The 21,658-nt window shown below is 45.7% G+C and overlaps 1 protein-coding gene across 1 annotated transcript in view; it reads left to right on the top strand.

Moving 5' to 3' along the window:
- Positions 1-21,658, top strand: part of LOC138453420 (CD109 antigen-like) — a 1,060,964-nt gene that overhangs the window by 814,173 nt on the left and 225,133 nt on the right. Inside the window, exons 23-24 of the mRNA XM_069606254.1 lie at positions 7,156-7,332; positions 7,494-7,575. Coding sequence (XP_069462355.1) covers positions 7,156-7,332; positions 7,494-7,575 — 259 coding nt within the window. The remainder of the gene's footprint in view (positions 1-7,155; positions 7,333-7,493; positions 7,576-21,658) is intronic.

Genomic DNA, 21,658 nt, shown 5'->3' on the forward strand with positions numbered 1-21,658 from the left:
CTTGTACTCAGGGGAGCTGGGATGGAAGGCTGAATTCGGAATTCTATACTACCAACGCCTCCAAGGTCGTGTTCTCCGCATCTTCGGCCTATTCGGAGTGGTGAGTAACATCCGCCCTATGTGCTTTTATGGACAGGATGGGATTCAGGGCCAACTACATGTCATGGGTCAGATTATTATACGACTCCCCTGAAGTGGTGGTGAGGGTCAATAGGACCACCTCCAGGACTTTTCAGTTGGGACGGGCACAAAGCAGGGCTGTCCCTTTTCCCCCTTACTGTTTATATTGGCCATAGAACCGCTTGCAATTAGGCTCTGGTTGTCAAAGGAATGTTCCGGTTTCGTGTGGCAATGGGGTGGGGAAGACCAGATCTCACTCTACGCAGATGACCTGCTCATCTACATGACCAAACCTAAGACCTTGTGCCTGGCAGTCACAAATATCCTTACCGAATATCAATCCTTCTGTGGCCTGAAGGTGAACACACAAAACATTGTCCCGTTCCCGCTCCAGGGCGGGGATGACGTGATTCTGCACCACTGTCCTTATCCAGTCTCCATTAAACACTTTGTGTACCTGGGTATTACCATCAGCCATAATCCAGAGGATTTCATACTCCTCAACCTACAGCCGGTAGTCGACAGATTTATAGCGGATGCCACCCACTGGCAATCACTCCCACTCACATTGCTGGGCAGAGCGGCCCTCTTTAAAATGCTCTCTCTCCCATGTTTTCTGTACGTTCTTCAGAACATCCCCTTCCACATCCCCCACACTATCTTCGTGACCGTAGAGGCAGCCCTTTGGGGTCTAATCTGGGGGGGGAAATGCCCTGCACAGCGCTTCAAACCCTACAACGCTCCATCTGGGAGGGTGGTATAGGCTTGCCATGCCTCCGGGCCTACTACTGGGCTGCACAACTGGATGTGGTAAATGACTGGCTTCACGGGGGCCGGGGGCTTCCGCACATAGGGGGGAAATCAAAAGTTGGGGGCGATCACACCCCTCCGAGTGTTATATGGCATAGAAAGGGACGTGACTGGCCTGTCTGGGATGACGAGACAGATCTGCAAGGTCTGGGCTGAAGCTACCTTACATAAGGGCTGGGGAGGTAGGCCCACGCTGGACCAACCCCTCTGGAATAATGCAGGCATCCCTGAAATACTTGAGATGGGATCTTTTTTTAAGTGGGAGGAGCTGGGGATATGGACCATGGCAGGGGTTGTGAAAGAGGGGCACTTAATACCATTCACTGACATGCAAGACAAGTTTGCATTGCTCCCTGCGGAGCGATTTAGACACATGCAAATCACACATGCCCTCTGGACTCAATTACCAGCAAGGCAAACATGCTCCACACTGGGATCCCGACTAAGGTCACATCTACACTCTACCAGGTGATCTCCGCCTTCGGGGCCCAAGAGCTCATTGGCCTCTGTGAGAAATAGGAAAGGGCGGTGGGCAAGCTGGAATCTGAGGAATGGTTTGAGGCACTGATGTCCCCGCAGGAGATAGGCATAGACTCCAAGCTGTGTTTAATACAATTTACAATACTGCATCAAGCATATTATTCCAGGGCCTCAATGATGAAATGGGGGCTGGTTGAAAACGGGGATTGACTAAAGTGCCGTAGGGCAGAGGGTACCTTTTTCCATATGCTCTGGTACTGCACCGTAGTCCAGGACTTTTGGAGCCAATGCATCTGCAAAATCAGCACGATCCTGGGATCTCCGGTCCCACTGGACCCTAAGCTGATAATACTGGGTATCTGGGGTGAAGTGGACTACACCAAATGTGAAAAAACCTTTCTTTTTGTGGCACTTGGACTCGGAAAAAGACTTCTCGCATCCACATGGGGGCCCCGGATGGACTGTGCCTAAACCGATGGGTTAACGAAATGGACTGATGCGCATCCCTAGAGAAGCGGATATACACTGCTAGGGGTTGTCCTAGGAAGCACTGGAAAGTTTGGGGGAAATGGGTTGAGCATGCATAATGTCATAGACCAGTGGGCCTGCAAGACACGGGAAATATGGATCCCCTCCAGAGTGATGTTGCAGCGATTGATCTCCCCCCTACCTGTCCCTTCTCCCTCCCCTCCTCCCCTCGGACCAGTTTTTGGATAGAGACATGTCCCTCCCTCACCCCACCCCCCCTTTCTTTTGTGCCGCCTCAAAGCACACCAATATTGTGACGTAGCATTGCTGGTAATGTGACCACATCGCACAAAATGTTTATTGTCTGACTTGTTTTTTGTGACTTGTTTATATCCAATAAAAATAAATATTCCTTTTTTTAAAAAGAACGCAGAGAAGGAAAACCACCAACGCTCTCAAAGGAGCTTTCGGCAAAGCTGTGCCCATAGCTTGGAACAAGCTACCTCTGGACATAAGAGCAGAAAACTCCACAGCTTATTCAAGAAGAAACTAAAAACACATTTATTTTACTAAATAGTAGAGGTTAGCTTGAGAAACTCCTCATCTAAGTCAGGAGTAGTAGCTGGATTCTATTATTTGTTGATGGTTCCGTCTTGTTACCTGTGCGCATGTAAGCCCTCGGGTACCTGGTGCGCGTCAGAAGTTAAAGTAAAGTATTAGCAGACGACAGAGAGAATCTAATTGTGCAAACATCCTGGGTGCGAGATCTCCTGATGTCCCTGGGGTTCCTGATAAATCAGGAGAAGTCAGACACAACCCCAATGAAGCATCGTGATTTCTTAGGATTTGTGGCAGACACAAAAAAGGCAAAGCTAGAGCTGCCAGCCAGGAAGATCTGGGATATCAAGAAAGAGATAAGGGTATGCCTCAACAAACAGGTGGTCTCGCTACGAGTGCTAGCAAGAACTGGAGGACTTTTAGCGTCCTCCATTCAAGCCATGTTAGCAGGCCCCCTTCATTACAGGGTGCTGCCAAGGCTATAAATAAGACAGTATCAGGTAATATTATCCCCACCAAAAATATCGCTGAGGTACCATCAATCAGGACCACTAGATCAAGAATCGAACACAGAATTACAACTGTGGTTGCAGAAAATGGAAGCATGGAACAGGCGGGCCATCTTCGGAGATGGCCCGGACAGAGTAGTGGAGTCAGACGCCAGCAGAGCAGACTGGAGAGCGTGCTGCGGCCCCTTAGAGACAGGAGGGAAATGGAGTGCAGATGAGCTGCGTCTTCATATAAACTGTCTCCAACTGTTAGCTGGATCATTCATGATAAAAGCATTTACGTAAAGCAAAGCGAACTGTTGCATCCTGCTGAAGATGGACAACATCTCAGCTGTCAAATATATAAAGCACCTGTGAGGGACGAAGTCTAGACTCCTAGCAGAACTAGGGAAAGTTTTCTGCCATTACTGCCTACAGTCAGGGATTTCAGTGACAGCCGAGTACCTGCCAGGAACGCTCAGTGTGAGAGCGGACTGAAACTTGTGACAACTAACAGACAGCAGAGACTAGAAGCTTGACACTGGCATCTTCAAGCAAGTGGAACAACTGTGGGGTCCCATAGATACATATCTGTTCCCCTCCAGACTGAATGCCCAGAAAGAGAGGTACTTCAGTTGGAGACCAGATCCGACAGCACTAGAGACAGACGCCTTCCTGCATGATTGGCACAGGAAACTGCACTATGCTTTCCCCCCGGCCATGATGTTGAGCATGGTGCGAGCGAAAATTTCCAGGGATTAGGCTACGAGAGTAATTGTAGCTCCCATATGGAAATCACATGTATGGTTCCCAACTCTGATGGAGCTCTACGCAGAGTTCCCCTGGATTCTCCTGTCAGGAGAACACCTGCTCACAGACCCAGCTGGGTCGTTTCATCCTCTGAGAGTGAGGGGGATGCAACCCCTCGTGATATGCAAGGTATCAGGCAAAGATGGTCTCTGCCAGGGATTTTGGGAACAAGCTGCAGGACTCATCGCAGACTCATGGGCCCCCTCCACGCGAAGGAACTTTGACGCAGCATGAAGCTGAAGGTGACCTGGTGTAATAGGAGGGGTTTTCATCCTGTTTCTGCCCCTGTGGCAGAGATACTTAATTTATTTTCTTGCATCTCTCCTGAGAGAAGGCAAAACCTTCAGAACCTTAGGAGTTTATAGATCATCAATATAAGCAGGGCACGAACAAGTGGATGGAGCACCATTAGGGGACCATCCAGCTGTAACTAGACTCATGAAAGGGGCCCGCTTCCGAATACCGCCAGAAGCTAGATACTCACAGCCATGGGACGTGAAAATAGTGTAATTGTTTCTAACAAGATAGCCGACGAATAGCTATTTATCTCTGACGCAGCTATCTGGTAAACTAGCTATGCTTTTATGTCTAGTGTCATGTAGGAGAGTGTCAGACATCAAAGCATTAGACGTAGACAAAAAGGTGTACAGGCCCAATGAGCTAACGTTCACTCTCACTACAAGGACCAATCTCATATCCTTACCTAATTCACCAGCGGCAGTTATGCATATTGATGTGTATATGAGTATACGAAAGTAGAACGGCGGAACTGCATCCGGCTGGCATATCGCAACTGCTCACAGCGCGTAGGCAACCGCATAACGCGGTAGCAACAGCCACCATAGCAAGATGGGTCAGCAAAGACACGTAGTTAGCAGGAATTGATCTGACAAAATTTGGAGCGCATTCAGTAAGGGGAGCAATGGCGTCCAAAGCATTAAAAACAGGAGTAGCCTTGAGCGAGATATTGCATGCAGCAGACTGGGCTACCGATAGCATTTTTAAGACTTTACTTTAAGCCAGTAGCGTCAATGGCAGAGGGAGTAATGAGAAGCTTTGAACAAGCATAATGCTCACCTCCAGTCTTGACATAGAATGAAGATTACCCCTGCAAACTGCGCAGGGAGTCTTTATTCTTGATTCCATTAAAGACACAGAGGCAAGCGTTCCAGCGCAGGCATAGCATATGTCAAACAAGTAAAATAACACAATTAATTTAATCCTGTGCATAGGCGATACCTGCCCCACATTTAACAATGTCATTTACATGTCCCTTAGGATACGACCAGAAGACCCCTTGAGCGAGTAGCAAGGAAAGGCTGACTGTTGCACCAGTAGCGGCAAAGCAGAAGGACCCAAAGAAAGAAAGGGCATAGAGTCTGGATCCGGATGCTAGACAGAGACAGGAAACAAGAAGGACTACAGACACCTTGGCGAGAAAGGGAAATGTAGTTTAATAAAAAGAAAAGAAATTAGTTGTATGGCATTTTCTTTTATTTGTTGAAACTGATGAAGAGTTGAAGTAAAGAAGTTGAAGCATAATGCTTGCCTATGTGTCTTCAATAGAATCAAGACTCCCTGGCAGTATGCAGGGGTGATCGTCATTGTAAATGGTACATGCCATATCTGTGTGTGATAGTCGACATTTACATGGATTCCTTTCAATCTGCCTGCTTTATGCAGGTGCAAGACACATGCAGTTTCCAAGAGAATCTAAACCATCGTTGGCCACATTAAAGTCACATGCGTCGAAGCAGATGGGAGTGACAGTAACAGAAATTACGATCCGCAATGAGGATCCACCAAAACAATTCCACCAAAAGCACACTGTGCATAAAAACCATATGTAGCTTCTTTATGTATGACGTTTACACACTGTGGGTACGCTGTGTGCAGTGGAAAATGACCACCTATGCGTTTTTGTTTACAAAATGTAAGGACCATTGATGCAAAGGGCTGAATAGAATTGCTCAACGTTTCCCTAAAGCAACAACTCATGCTGACCATGTGGAGCCCAGGCTTGCATTACTGTCATGTGCAAACCCTGTGCAAATGGCACATGCAGTTTTCACTCCCCAAGATGCATACTCATATTTTAGAAGGGATTCAATGACCCCTTCCTTAACACCAAACTTGCTCCGCTATCTTTGGGGGAGCGCATTTTGGAGGTGGCTTTCCCGCATTTTCATGGGAACGTGTCTCATGCAAAGGAGGCAATACGATGGCTCGGGTTGAATCTTGGCTTTATCAAAGCGTGTGTATAGTCAATCAAATCCTATGTTGCTGTGCCAACTTAGAGGTGGTACACATGCATTGGGCAACTCCAGGTTGCACATTTGAAGAGGAACATATGGGACACTGACACTTTGGCGGTACCAAAAGGAGAGTGGGGGTCGCATTACTAGACTGGCCCCCTGTAAGCGTGTACTCTGACACTCACTCATGTTGTCAGTGAGCAGGGGTTTGTAGGTTTGGATATGTACAACTTCCCCCGCAGCATGATAATCCCTGCGGCACTGATACGCAGTGCTGCAGGAATGCCTGAGAGCTTCATATTCTTGCAGCAATGAGGCTCAAAGCCACAAGCGGAGTCTGGCGAAGCAGATGTGCACTGCCCCAGGGCTTGTATGATCTGGCCACTAGGCTAGCTTTTATCCTCCATTCAGCACCTGACGAAACGTTTCTGTGAGTATATCCTCCTGTGCCTCATACTATGTTTGATGTGTAAACAACAACTGTGCAGTGTGTTATCTGGTACCGTCCCAATGATATCTTCCCACAGCTGACACAATAACATCTGTGCTCCTGTCATCTGTTTTTAATGAGACCCAACATACTTCACTGTTCTACCTAAACTAGCTCTTTGTTGAGATTTTCCTGCTACAATGAATTTTGTCGGGAGGAGCTATGTTCCTTCCTCATCTAACCCCTACACAATTAAGTAACCTTACATATAGTTTGAATACATCTAATTTTAGTTTCTTATCTGAAAACTACTATTAGGTAAATCTTTATGGCCCATTTGCCTGCTCCTCTTAGCGGTTATTTTGTGTCCCCTAAAAGCATAATGAGACATTGCAGGTAAGACTTCTCCCCAAGGCAGAGATATGGTTAGGTTGAGTTTCTTAAAATTAGAAAGCACAATTTGGGATCAGATCGAATTTACACCCCACTAATGCAAGCGTGTGGGGGAGTTTACATATTTTTCAAAGCAAGTACGTTTTTTGTACCAAAGATCTGATACCCCACATTACAAATAATTTGAACGTTCGTGAGATGGATTAGAGTGGTAGGAAATATGATTGAAGTGTTTTAGGAAATAAGAAATGTTAGCTTGTATGTGTTCTAGTGGAACTGAATGAGGGGCCATTCAATGCCTACATTATCTGAAGGTAACAGCCTTCTGTTTTCTTTTTCAAAGGTGATATCCTTGGGCCTTCCATTGACGGATTGGAATCTCTTATTCAGATGCCATACGGTTGTGGTGAACAAAATATGATCAATTTCTGCCCCAACATCTATGTCCTACAATACTTGAAAACTACCGGCCAGATGACGCAAAGTATGAAGGAAAAAGCCATTGGTTACATGATAGAAGGTTTGCAAATCTCTATTTACTAAATGTTAAAGCACATTAAAGTCTTGGTTACTTCAGAATGGAATTCTTATTTGCAACTGGACACAATAGCTAAGCCTAAAATAAAGCCACAAACATTGAAATATCCTTTTGTTGATTTCTGGGCTTTCTCGTCTTTTTAGGATATCAAACCGAGTTGTCGTATATGCGGTCTGATGGTTCCTTCAGTGCTTTTGGCAACAGTGACCCTTCAGGGAGCACTTGGTAACTATAAACTATTTCCATGTTCGTAGGCATCAGAGAAGTAGTGCAATGTGATTTCTGAATATTTGACTTTGGAATCATCTGGCTCTAATACATATCATCTACACAATGTACCCTTTCATGCACATCAGACAAAGACTTTTCTTTGAGAGTGACCCATTCATTATCCTGGGGCTTCTTTTATCAGTCTAGCAGTAAATTACCTCTATTAACAGTATCAGGTAATAATGTCCCATACATAATGTCACCATACATAATGTCGCCGGGAAAAGCCATTGGCGACATTACATATGGTGACATTAGGGATGGGGATAGGTTGCAGGGATGTCCCCTGCTCCCCTTGTAAAAAAAATAAAAAAGTGGGTGTTGCGGGGGTCTCGCCCGCATGTTCAATGTAATAATGCCTCTGCAAATAACAGTGACTTTTTTGTCAGGAGACATTTTTGCGGGGTCATTATTACATGGAACCCTACTAACTAGTTGGGAGGTTTCCAAGCAGAAAAATTCGGTGACTATAGGCATGTGTTTGTTTCTGTATTTATGTGCGTCTGTCTCTGTGGTGCTTGAACATAACATTCAACTACTCCATGGGTTCCGTTTGTTGTCATAAACATTTATCAGAAACCAAGTAAAAGGGGAGTGAAGAAGGAAAGGAGAGCCTTCCAGTTCTGGTGCTTTGCTCTTGCTCCACTTCCTCCCCTCATTGTCACCCATCATGTGTCACCATTGTGTCCCGTTGCATACTCGCTGTCTTTCTATTTGCTTGCTCAGAGCAAGCATGTTGGAATTCACCACCACAGTCCAACGGCAAACCGCACACTATATACTTCCCACGGAAACACTTGGTAAATGCCAAAGAGAGGTCAGTAGATTTTGTACCCTTTGAATTCAACCAGAACTATTCCCTCTTCTGGATCTTCAGGGTGCTGTCTCCTTCCACATATTTTGGGTTTCTACACAAGGTCATTTCCCATGTTTTGTATATATTCACTTTAGTATTTTCCTTCTTTTTGTTTACACTGATGCTCTTCAACTGCTCTTTCACCTGTGACGTCTTGTACGCATGTTTCACTCAGTCACTGGGAATTGAATATTCTTGTTTATGATTATATCTTGCCTTAGTGGTTTGATTTTGCTTCCCCTTGTTATGTTTTCATAAAGTTAGCATTGTGTCTTACATTTCTTCCCGTTTTCTGTTACTAAGGGAATATTTTTCTCACCTCTATCACTTCGATCAATGGTTCGTATTCCGATTGTGTCTATCAGTCTTTAGTAGAAATTCTTACCTTGACTTGCTACCTTGGTTGTACTGTGAATGGCCAGGTTGCGCATTTACTGTCATACATTTCTTTCATTGCTATTTATTGTTAATGTTTCTTCACTCACTATGGTATGGTGTAGTGGCTTACTTTCACACTTGCGTGATTAGTAACCACGTGGGCATGATTTTGGAGTATGCTCTGCACCTTCAAATCAGTTGGAATGAGCCCACCTCAGTGACTGTGACATGTCGGAGACTGTGACGAATTGGATTCCACTCTGCAGGATAATAACGATGAGTAGGGATAAAATGGCACACTCAGCTCTCACACTTCTACAAACCAAAACACAACACAATTATAAAGGTAAAACAGGGACAGCTAAGAGATATACCTGCTTTGCCTTTTGTGGTACTGTGGGCAGAGGGAAGGCTTTGCTCTTAAGAGGGATGTGTCAAGGTTCTATAAATAGATATATACTTTAATCAAACACACCATCTGCACGGTGTCTGGTCAAGGATCGAATCTAAAGGTTCGACAGGTCAAAGGAGCGACACCAAAGGGTCGACAGGTCAAAGGATCACATTTTTTTTTTAATTATATATATTTTTTTAGGTTTTCGTTTAGGGAAATAAGGTGGTTTTTAGCAAAAAAAGAGGGTTGGGGGGACCCCCCCCAAAAAACAAAAAATATGTGAAAAAAAAGAAATTCGATCCTTTGACCTGTCGACCCTTTGGTGTTGATCCTTTGACTGGCAAACCATCTGCACGTTGATGGAATAGAGAATACTGTACAAAAACTCACCCCAAAGGAAGAACAGAGAAGATGCAAGACTCTGGAGAAGGTAGCACTCTGAGCATAGTTCCAGTGGTGGTAGGAAAATCATTAGCCTCAAAAAGGATATCTTTGCTAAACAAGAGTGATCATGACCTAACAGTCACTAGGGTGCAAGTGGACAGACAGGGCCGTTCAGAGTCAACAGTACCTGGATTCAGTTATTGGTGAGCTGACGCAGTCAGACCCAGTGTCCAACGTAAATGCAGCAGATCAAAAAGTTGGAGTCAGGGACGTCATTTCACCAAAATGCCTGGGGTAGCGGAAGTGACATCAAATGATCACTGACCTCTGATGACATCACAGGAAGTGATGTAATTTGACACAGCCTCAAGAGACATCACAGGAAGTGGTGGCACACAAACTTTCACCCCTTGACACAACAGGAAGTGGCATCACATAGCATTGTTCCAGTACACTAAGACAAATATGGTTATGACCACCAACTCAGGAAACACTAATAAATGAGGATATTTATCATTTTGCTTCCATCTGAAGAGGATTCCCAGCCTGACACTCCTTTGCATGGCATTTGCATCTGCAGAGGACTCACCAACTGAGTTCCTCCCAGCAGCCGCTGTATGCATGAAAGTGATCTTAGCCCTGTGCCCCTGCTTGAAGATTGTGCTAAGGGGCAAGTGGGTCTTGCAGTCTATACACACACATTACGCACATCTGAGCAGCAAGGGTGTGACTCACAGACCTCAACTTCTGCTTTTGCAGCTGTATTTCAGCATCAGTTGTGAAAACATATAGCACTCCCACCCAGCATCAATATGCATTTTGCTAGCACTGCATAAACACAGAGGCAATTAGAAGTGCATCCTTCACTGAGCGCACTATCGGCTGATTCACACACTCCTGGTGGCTATCCCCCTCACTCTGCCCTTCCCCTTCCCCCTTCCCTGATGGTCAGCCGAGAGGAATCACTGGATCCTGCAGCACAGCAGCCTCTGACCTATAGTCACCCAGTGCTAAAGTTAGAATTATACAAATAAGCGCATATATGGCCGTCTTCATTAATCACGACATATTTCAACCTATTAACTGACCTGGACCAACGCCTGCAGTCCCCACCAATATTCACTGGGCTCAGTGCTGCATACATGGCAACCTAAAACCAAAGACAGCACTATTCAAGTTTATGGAGAAAAAGATTTCAACAGTGGCTGCACCTATACTTTCAAATCACATGCACTTAGGACAACAGAAATGCCAGACATACAGACTTTAAATGCACCATACAAATTGATGCGTAAAAGACTTTTTAGGCATCTGTAATAGTGGATCACCAATTCAAGGTGCTCCTGGCGAGCTACAAAAGCGGGCTTTACAATGCATGCAACATCAATGTAGATGTGACTTTCTCTTATGCAAACTACGATCGCAATTTTAACTTATACCCAGTCTCAAATAGAACTACTCCTTAGAGCGGAACCTACATCTTTTGGACACGTAATTAAGTGCGATCTCGCCCCACACTGTAGTGGATGCTTTAGAATCACTGGATGAAGTGTGAAGCCACCACGGCTTGGACCTGCTAAAACCCACAGCAGACACCATTAGTACTTACTAATGCTTCTGTGGGCATGGCCGAGTCCATGCCATCTGGTGCTGTGCCTCTTGGGTTGTCGTGTGCTCAGACCATTGCAGCGTTGAAGCCACCCTGCTGTGTAAAAATGCCTTTCCTCCAAAAAAAGCCGGCAACTGTCTCCACTTAACAATGCATCAGTTCACTTTCTACCCCATGACCAAGACTCCTCCAAGAAGTGGGGGCCATGCATGCACTCACGCTACTGCCATAATGGATGACAATTGCAATTGGGCACACGTAATGTGCGCAGGTGCACCCCCCTGTACGTTGATCACAGAGTTGAGCGCTACTTTAGAGCCCAGTTACGCAGCAAGGATGACATCTGCTTCACCAAGTAATTGGAAGGTGATAGTTAACAACCCACTGGCAGCTCAAAGACAGGAACAGACAAGTACATAAATCCAGCTTAGCCACCAGTAAAAAAGTGACCCACAATGAAGATTACCCCTGCTAATATCGCAGGGAGTCTTGATTCTATTAAAGACAAGGAGGCGAGCATTATGCTTCAACTTCACATTTATTCCTGTCTCCAGCAGTTTCAACAAAAACATTAAAACTTCCCAGATGGGAAAACACATTTTTTCTTTTTTTTTCTTTTTCATTTCCTCAAGAAAAACTACATTTCCCTTAGGCCCAGTCTATTTGAAGTCCACTGTGCCTTGAGCATGTGACCATAGTCCTTCCTGTTCCTGTCATCTCCATCTTCTATCCTGCTCTCTAAGCAGATAAATCACACTTTCTTGTTGCTGCGTCGAAGCAGTTGTGATAGAATGTAGGGTTTTTACTGTGAACGCGAGCAATGTGTATAAAGATAAGATGCGCATGATAATATGCTAAAATAACATATTTTAAATAGTAGCATTGTGTTTAGTGAAATAATCTAGGAAGCTGGCGTCCCTGTGCCGCATTCACGGCATATTTAGGGTCCCGCTGGCCTCCTCGCAACTAGATACCCGAGCCCCCTCACTCGGGAGGGGGGAGCAAGTGGGAGAAGCGGCCCTGCCCTAAGGGGGGGCGGGGTCACAGCTCCCCATCAAAGCCATCGTGCTCTGAAAGCGCAGGCGCTGGTGCAGGGAGTAAGAACTCCCACCGTCGGAGAGGAGGGGCATTCCTCCTAAGGTTGAGTGAAAGAAGCGATGTGAGATGCAGTACTCGACCAGCGAGGCCGAAAAACATGCAGAAGAAAGATGATCAAAGCATTCCATAAAGGAAGCCCAAGTAATAAATCACTGAATCAGCATACGGCGGAACATTCAAAGCATCCCTTAAGCAGGGAGAGGTTTCATACATTAACAGGATGCTTGAGAGCTTGCCTTACCAGGGACCAGCCCGCTTCCTGGATAAACAGCAAGACTGTAGGGCAAAAGCTCAAAGGACAAGCATTGAAGCCTGCGCTGTAGGATTAGAAAGTGGTGCAGCTGAACTTGTCCAAACATGGAGTTTTCTCTCTCAACTGCACTGCTCTGCTTGGTATCTGTATATACCTGACAAGCCTTGCCGCTCAAACAGCCTGTGCTCCCTGCTAGCCTGACTCAGTTGTTCTTCTGGTCATCTCCTACCGAAAAACATACAGAGCATGTTAGGGAGGTGGATACACAACCCTATCCTGGGAGAAAATCCATCATAAACAATAATCATGGACATTGTCAAACATAGTATCGCTGGCCATTGCGCCCCTCACCAAATGCGCTCCAAACCTAGCCATGTCCACTCCTGCTAATTACATCACTTCGTGTACCCATCTCGCTATGGTGGTTATTGCAACTGCTTTGTATGGCTGCTTTGTATGGCTTTCTGTGCAAAATAAGCAATTGTGTTGTCCCCATTGGTCTCTACGCACCACTTGGGGTGATCATGCAAGTAGGTGTACACTATTGACGTGGAACCGGTCTTCGTTCTCCTGACCAGCGTGAAGGTGACTCCTTCTGATCCATACGCTTTTCTGTTTATGTCTAGCGCTCTGACGTCTGCTACTCTCCTACAGGAGACTAGGCATAGCAGCATCACTAGTTTCCCTGACAGTTGTTTCAATGATAGATATCCGTTTCCTGGCCAGCCGGGAAATAGTTTTAGAACTACCGTTACATCCCATGGGACGTTGTATCTTTGTTCTGGCGGTCACGTGGATTGTATTTCTTTCAGGAGCTGAACGACTGCTGCATACTCTCCCATGGGCATGCCCTTGACGTGTAGATGACCCGCCGAGATAGCGGACCTGTACACTCCTATCTTTCTGTACGCCATGCCACCTTTCAGTAGCTCTGCTAGAAAATTCAAGATCTCTACTAATGGGGCAAAAAGGGATGATGATTTCTCCCTTTGCACCATGGAGATCATCTGCTCCAAGCTGTGTCGTAGCTCCGTCTCGTGGATGGCGCCCATGATTCTGCGATGAGGCGAGCAGCCTGTTTAAAGCAAAGTGGAAAGCGGATCTGGGAGCAAATATCACTAAAAAGGAATTGGAGAGAATCCTAATATACCCCAGAGAGGTGTCGAGGAACACTAGGTTCAGACTTATCCAACTACAGGTCTTATACAGAACATATATGACACCAGAAAGGATAGCCAAATTCAGTAAGAACAATATCCGCCTATGTCCCTGATGCAACTCAGAAAGAGCAGGGATGATACACATGTTCTGGGGATGTCCGAAGATCCAAAACTTCTGGTCCAAAATACAGCAGACCTGCTGAAGAGCAGGGGTGACACGATACGAATGGTCCCCGAAAGAATGCCTTCTGGGTGCGTAACCAAGAATAAGCAAACTACAACACATAGTGAAACTCATGGACATGATATGCGTGCTAACTAAAATATCTATAGCTATGGCATGGAAATCTCCCAGGGGCCCACAATTTGACAGGTGGCACAATGAACTGGAGCGCTGGTCAGGGGCCGAAACAACGGTATGGGGAGAGGGAGTGGACAGAGCAGGAGAAGAAGTAAGCCCAACCTATGAGTACTGGAAAGCTCTAATACAGGATATGTTTCACCCATCGGGCGACAAACCTCCCTGAGCTATCCCTGCCCACCTGAACACCAACAGACTAAGGACAAACTCCAACAGCCAGTAGGGTAACTTCCAGAGCGGTTAGACGTGGCACTCCCAGCCAATTCATTACCCAGGAATTTCCAAAGTCTTTCAGACCAAACAAACCGGGCCATGAGCCCCAGTACACCTATGTGGTAACGAAGACTAAATGTTTAGTTTGTTCATCGTTCGTTTCTCCCTTTCTTCCGTTCCCCCTTTTATGTTAGTTATTAATAATTGCTCATTATGTAAATGTTGACAGATGACAAATGCCAATAAAACATTTGAAAATAAATGAGGTGAGCACTCTGTGCTGAAATTACTGGGAGGTGCCAGCATCTCCTATCAAGCACTCCATCAGTGGGAGAGTGCCCATCACTCTCAGAGGATGATATGACCCAACAGGGTCCGTGAGTAGACTGTCTCCCGGCGGGATTACTGTTGGATAATTGATCACCAGTTCCATCATCGTCGGGAACCATACTCGCGACTTCCATATTGGAGCTACTACCATCATCTTCGCTTCCTCTCTATGAACCTTTGCAAGTACTCTGTTCATCATTCTGAATGTTGGGAAGGCGTAATGCGTGGCTTCCCTGCAGTCTTGAAGGAAGGCGTCCACTCCTGCTGCTGTCGGATCTAACCTCCACTTGAAATACCTGCTCTTCTGAGCGTTCAACCTGGAGGTAAATGGGTCCGTAGGGACTGGTCCCCATAGATTCTCTATCTGTTGGAAAATACTCTTGTCCAGCATCCAGTCGCTGGAGTCTGATAAGATGTCTGGAATTCCAGTCCGATACTACATTGAGTGAGCCCGGAAGATATTCCGCTACCACCGAGGTCCCTGATTCGAGGCAAAAATGCCAAAAATCTTTAGCTAGCTCTGCCAGCAATCTGGATTTCGTCCCTCCTTAGTGATTTATGTATCTGACTACTGATATATTGTTCATCTTCAGCAGGATACACAAGTTCACTTTGCCTTTCGTGAAGGCTTTGATTGTAAACGACCCAGCTAGTAGCTCTAGGCAGTTGATGTGCATCTTGAGCTCCTCTCTGCTCCATTTTTCCCTGTTTCTAGGTTCCCGCAGAGGGCTCCCCAGCCCGCTCTGCTGGCATCCGACTCTATCACTAGGTTGGGTCGTTCTCTGAATATGGCCTTCTCGTTATAGGCGTCCATATTCTGAAGCCACTATTCCAGTTCTGCCTTGGATTCTACATCTAGGGGTACTGCTTAGTGGTACTTTAGTCCCTGCTGTAGGTGCTTTATTTTTAGACATTGCAGGGCTTGATAGTGTAGGGGCCGTGGAAATATTGCCTGAATTGACGCTGCTAGTAGGCCCACTACTCTCGCTATCGTCCTCAGTGACAATACCGTTTTTTCTAGGCAGCTCCTTATCTCTCTTTTTATGTCTCTTATCTTCCTGTCTGGTAGCTCTGCGGTTCTGGTGTCTATGATGAACCCGAGGAAGTCTATTCTCCTTGTCGGGACCACATCTGACTTCTCTTGATTCACTAGGAAGCCTAGCGATGCTAACAACTCCTTCACACAGACTCTCTGGTACTTGACCGTCTCTCTGCTGTTCGCCATCAGCAGGATATCATCCAGGTAGATAATGATCCTGATCCCCTTCTCTCTGATTGCTGCCGCGATCAGCTTCATGAGCTTTGTGAAGGCCCACGGTGCTGAGGCTAGCCCAAACGGCATGGTCGTAAATTGCCAAAATCGTCCGTCCCAGTCCAACGCTAGGAAGGGTCGGTATCTCCTTTGGACTGGTATTGTGAGGTATGAGTCCTTTAGGTCGATCCTCAAGTGCCAATCGTCTTGTCTGAGGATATCCCTGAGCTGGTGAATCCATCTTGAAATGGTGGTATGTCACCCAGCTGTTCAGCTCTTTCAAATTTATTACGGGTCTTACTTTGTCTTTCCTGTGTACCAGGAACATGTTGCTTATAAATCTTGGGGGAGTGTTGCAAGGCTCTATAGCTCTCTTCTGCGCTAGGTTTTGCAGCTCTGAATGTAAGGTCTCTTTCTCTACTTGCGCTGAGTGCATTGGCCGGGGGGGTTGAGTCTGTGTGGGTACCTGTATGAATTCGAGTTGCAACCCTTTGACTGTCTGCAAGACCCAGGCATCGCTGTACAGTGCATGCCAGTTTTCTCAGAACCGTTGTGTTCTCCCCCCAACTGGTGGGTACCGGGTATGTCTCACCTGTGGGGAAGCTGTGTCCACTTCCCTGGCCTCTTCCTCGTCTTCCTCTCGCCAAACGCCCTCTTCATGGGGAAGAAAGCATCTTGCTGCTAGTTTTCCCAGTAATGGGCTCTCTTATTTTGAGGCCTTCTCGCGGCTTGATATCGACCGGTCGCTCGGCCTCAATACCAACCAGTTCCGGAGAAAAATCTTCCTTATAGATGCCTGGACTTTCTCTAGGGAGGTGTAGATGCCCACAAACCTCCCCATTTCTTTCCCGAACGTCTCCCGAACAGGAGTTCTTGCGCTGCCTCATCTGCCTCATAGGAGGCTAGGTCCTCTAATTTGGGATCAATATTGAGGAGGAGGCCTCTCCCGCACCCTGACGATATGGCGCAGTTTGCACTGCATAGAAGGAAAATAGCTCTTTGTGCCCAGTTAGCTAGAATGTCCAGGTCCACCTCCTCACCGGTGTCTCCGGACCGCTCCACCAGGTCCATAATCTTGGCCAGGGGTCCTGCAATGTGGAGAACCTTCTCCTGGCAACTCCTCCAAGACCTATCTATCCCCTTCCTGGGGTCTCTGGAGGTCTAGAAAACGAACGCCGGCATCTTTGGGTCGAGTTCTGGCATCTCTCTCTCTCTCTCTCTCTCTCTCTCTCTCTCTCTCTCTCCCTCTCTCTCCCTTTCTCTCTCTCTCTCTTCGCTTTGTGTAGCCTATGCGTCATGTGTTTCCTGACTCGAGGAGGTTTGGATATCTCAGCCTTTTCTTAGGCGGGGTTTATGAGTCGTCCTCTTCGGCTCTATCGTCGTCCTCTTCTTCCAAGTCCTACGCCTCGTTTCCCATATTTTTTCCCCTGGGTAGGGGGTTGTGAGGTTGGGCACTCTCGACCTGCTCATGAAAGCGTCTCTTAATTTCATGCATGCGTCGTCAGCCTCTGGCCAGTCTGGTTGACTCGAGTGGTCAGAAGAGGTTTCTTTTTTCTTCCGGGTCTTGTTACACCCCTGAGGGCCCTCTGGCATGGCCATTATGGACGCGCTTCCTTTATTGGTGCCCTTGTTTTCCTGGCTTAAGAATGGTTCAATGGTTGCCAGTCCATCTTGTAGGGGTCTCACCATCTGTGCAACAGCTTCAGCAGTGAGTTTACCAGCACTTCTCTAAAACTATAGGCTAGATCTTCAGCCTGCTCCTCCTCGCTCCATTCGAATTCTGCCATTGTAAGTGCTGTCTTTGTGCCTTGTTTACCTGCAATCAGGTGTAGTGGCACGTCCACTTCCTCACTTTGTCTTTATAGTGTGGCTGCACCACTTTCTAATCCTGCAGCGCAGGCTTCAATGCTTGCCCTTTGAGCGTTCGCCCCACAGTCTTGCTGTTTATCCAGGAAGCGGGCTGGTCCCTGGTAAGGCAAGCTCTCAAGCGTCCTGTTAATGTATGCAACCTCTCCCTGCTTAAGGGATGCTTTGAATGCTCCGCCGTATGCTGATTCAGTCATTTATTACTTGGGCTTCCTTTTTGGAATGTTTTCATCTTTCTTCTGCATGTTTTTCGGCCTTGCTGGTCGAGTACTGCATCTCGCGTCGCTTCTTTCACTCAACCTTAGGAGGAATGCCCCTCCTCTCCGACGGTGGGGGTTCTTACTCCCTGCATCAGCGCCTGCGCTTTCAGAGCACGGTGGTTTCGATGGGAGCTGCGGCCCGCACCCCTTAGCTTCTCCCGCTTGCTCCACCCTCCCGAGTGAGGGGGCTCGGGTATCTAGTTGCGAGGAGGCCAGCGGGACCCTAAATATGCCATGAATGCGGCACAGGGATGCCAGCTTCCTAGATTATTTCACTAAACACAATGCTACTATTTAAAATATGTTATTTTAGCATATTAGCGTGCGCATCTTATCTTTATACACATTGCGCGCGTTCACAGTAAAAACCCTACATTCTATCAGAACTGCTTCACGCAGCAACAAGAAAGTGTGATTTATCTGCTTAGAGAGCAGGATAGAAGATGGAGATGACAGGAACAGGAAGGACTATGGTCACATGCTCAAGGCACAGTGGACTTCAAATAGACTGGGCCTAAGGGAAATGTAGTTTTTCTTGAGAAATGAAAAAGAAAAAAAGAAAAAATAATGTGTTTTCGCATCTGGGAAGTTTTAATGTTGGTTTTTGTTGAAACTGCTGGAGACTGGAATAAATGTGTAGAGGAAGCATAATGCTCGCCTCTGGTTTTGACATACATAGAATCACAAATAGCAATTCGTTACTTTTAAAACCTGATTGCTTGATAACTACATTTGGAGGAGTTTCTACTAAACAATTTGAAAATAATGTATTTGAAAGTATATTTGGCCCATATCATTGGTCAAAACTACCAGCTGAATTGTGCAGTAACTAGCTGACTTTGGCCCAAAAAAATGGTTTACATTTGCATGTTGTGTCGGCTCTTCAGCCATTGCCCGATTGCCTTATAGGACAGTTTGAGGCTGATCAAAGAAGGAGTGAGGTGTCTGCCACTGTGACACCAGAAACAATTTGCAAGCCAATGTCTACAGGCTGCCTGTGGATAATGATGTTCCAAGTAACCAATGCATGGGCAGCTCCAGATATGTTTATCTGGACAGCAATTGAACAACATTAAAATCAACAGGACTGCATTCATCAGTAAACAGACATCACAGAGTAGCACCATCAAGGGATTTACACACCACACCAGATCTGCAGGCCGCTCAAGGCACTGTCAGCACATTTACAAAGCAGCACAAGGACCCAGTGCAGAAATTCATGCAGTGGTCTAGCACCCCAGTAATTCCATGACAAAGGTGGAAAGCATTTCATTGGAGGCTGTCGATGGCTTGGACTGTCCTGGCAATCCCACGGTTCAGTTAAAAGCCATTTTAATATATTGTTTAGGCTGAAAAGACCAGCATGTCTACCTTCATCTGTCAGTGACAATAGTTCTCTAAGGATCTGCCCTGTTGCATAGCTTTGATGACACTGTTAAGAAAAGGTGCAACTGTTACTTAGCTAGAGTAAATGCAGCACTGTAGCAGCATCAGCTCTGTGCAAGAGAGCAATTCGCTGGTGAACTGATAGAATATGTTGCAGCTCTGCACAATTGCTGCCAGGGACTGTTAAAGACTCCAATCAAGCAGTCCCACTAAGTCAGTGCCTTATCTGGGATTGCTCAAGGGAAGCCCTTATTTATATATTTTTATGTCCAGTTCGTGTACTCTGGATGACAACCCTTATATAACACCCCTCTCTTAGAATCCCCCTGACACCACTGAGCCAAGAAGTAAGTTTGTTTTGCAAATTTAAAAGGTTTATTTGAGAATTAAACAATATATATATATATATCACACTTTTATAATAAATTAATAATTGATATCACACTTGTGAATATGAGCAGTAATCAGCAATATGTAATCCTACAATAGCACAGTTCTGGTGACTTATGACTAGGAACAGGGGAATAAGGTATCAGAGAATGCTTTATGGTTTCAAGGAGATGCAAAGATGAATAAAAAGCAGTACAGAAATAAACTTGATATGATTTCAGCAAAAGATAATGTGATCACTTTTTCTTTGACAATTTACTCCCCCCCTATGCAATGTAAGGAGATGGAAGTAACACACACAATTCTCAGGAATACACACCAATGCAATACAAAGTTCCAGTTCCCCCCAGCGAGCTTAGAGGAAAACAGGTATGATTTTAAACACAGGCAAAATCCTTTAAATGTGGTATGCAATGGAGTGAAAAATATGCTAAAATGATTTTAATTCCCTCTAGAGGTTCAGGGTGGGTGACAGCTACTTTGTATTAGTTCAGGATCACTTTAGCAATGCTCTATGAATGATTATCAGGTTGCAAACGAATTTCAGCAAAGGAAAGCAAGACGCTGTTAATTTGACAAGTGAAGAAATTGAGCCAAATCGCAAATCGTGGCAATTTTACCGAGTGCGTCGAGCGCGATTACGGAAAGACTATAAGGAGTAGCAAGTCAGTTTTAGGTTTGTTGGAAAGCTTAGAATCTTAGCTTTAAAAAGACTCTCTCCTAGCACCAACGGTTCAAGAGATACGGACGATTTAGTGGAGGTAGATTTTCAGAATTGAAATTACAGTTTCAGAATGACAGATGGGCTTTGGAAGGTTTTGAATCAACTGGATGTACACGATTTCTGATGATGCAGTTCTAATAGGTTAAAATAGTTTGAATTAGATTATTTTAAACTAAGAGATTAGTTTTGCACAGGCCTCAGGATACTCACTCCTAATTTTGGAAGGACCGGGCCTCGTTACGGATCTGTTCAACAGGTTGGACTGGGCTTCTGGCAGGTGGTTCTGAAGTCACAGCGATCTGGGTCAGCTCTGCTCTCTTGGTCTGTCAGGCACCGGTTCTGCTCACAGCGGTCTGGTCTGGGTCTGGTCTCTCTGGATACAGAGGATTCTTTGCAAGCAGCAAACCGCACAGCCCGGCAGTTTTATTCTGACGTGCCCCTTGGAGATCTGTGGTAATCAGTTTGCAAACTTATAAGGCCAGCTGAGAATACTTTAGCTTGCAGTAGGCCTTCTTGGTTCAAAGTTCTGTAGTCTATCTGGAGTCTGGAGTCTCTGGATGTGAAGTCTGAAGTCTGGATGTGAGGTTGTCTGTCAAAATGCTCTGCAGAAAGTGAAAAATGAATGTCCTGCCTGCCCTGCACTGTCTCCTTTTATGTGTTTTGAAAGTGGGTGGGTCGGCTCATCTTCTATGGCTCATCTTCTATGCCCAACCCACCCAGGGTTCTGATAGGTTGAAGAATTTTCTGTGCTCTCACTGGAGAACAGAGTTGTGTGTCAGAGTGAGTCATGAGGTGTCATCTTTATGGCATACAGAAAGAACACTCCCCTTTGCTTTTACCTTAGAAAATCATTTTTCATAACTACACATATTTCCCAGATACACAGTTGTTTGACATTACATGTACATATTACAGATTACTTATGGTCCATGCTTGTTCAACTCTGATCTTCCTAAGAGCTTGCATTAAAAAATGACAACTTATTTTCCGTTTTTGGTAGCTTTTACAACATTGTTTTTTCATCAAATCTTTACACAGACCTGTACCCTCTTCCTGAACATATTAATCTAAGTTATCGTGTCTCTAGCATACATACAGTGTCAGTAGTATTAATAATTAGCAGG

The sequence above is a fragment of the Ambystoma mexicanum genome, chromosome 4p (genome assembly GCF_040938575.1).
Source record: "Ambystoma mexicanum isolate Mex_15411 chromosome 4p, UKY_AmexF1_1, whole genome shotgun sequence".
Taxonomy (NCBI): Eukaryota; Metazoa; Chordata; class Amphibia; order Caudata; family Ambystomatidae; genus Ambystoma; species Ambystoma mexicanum.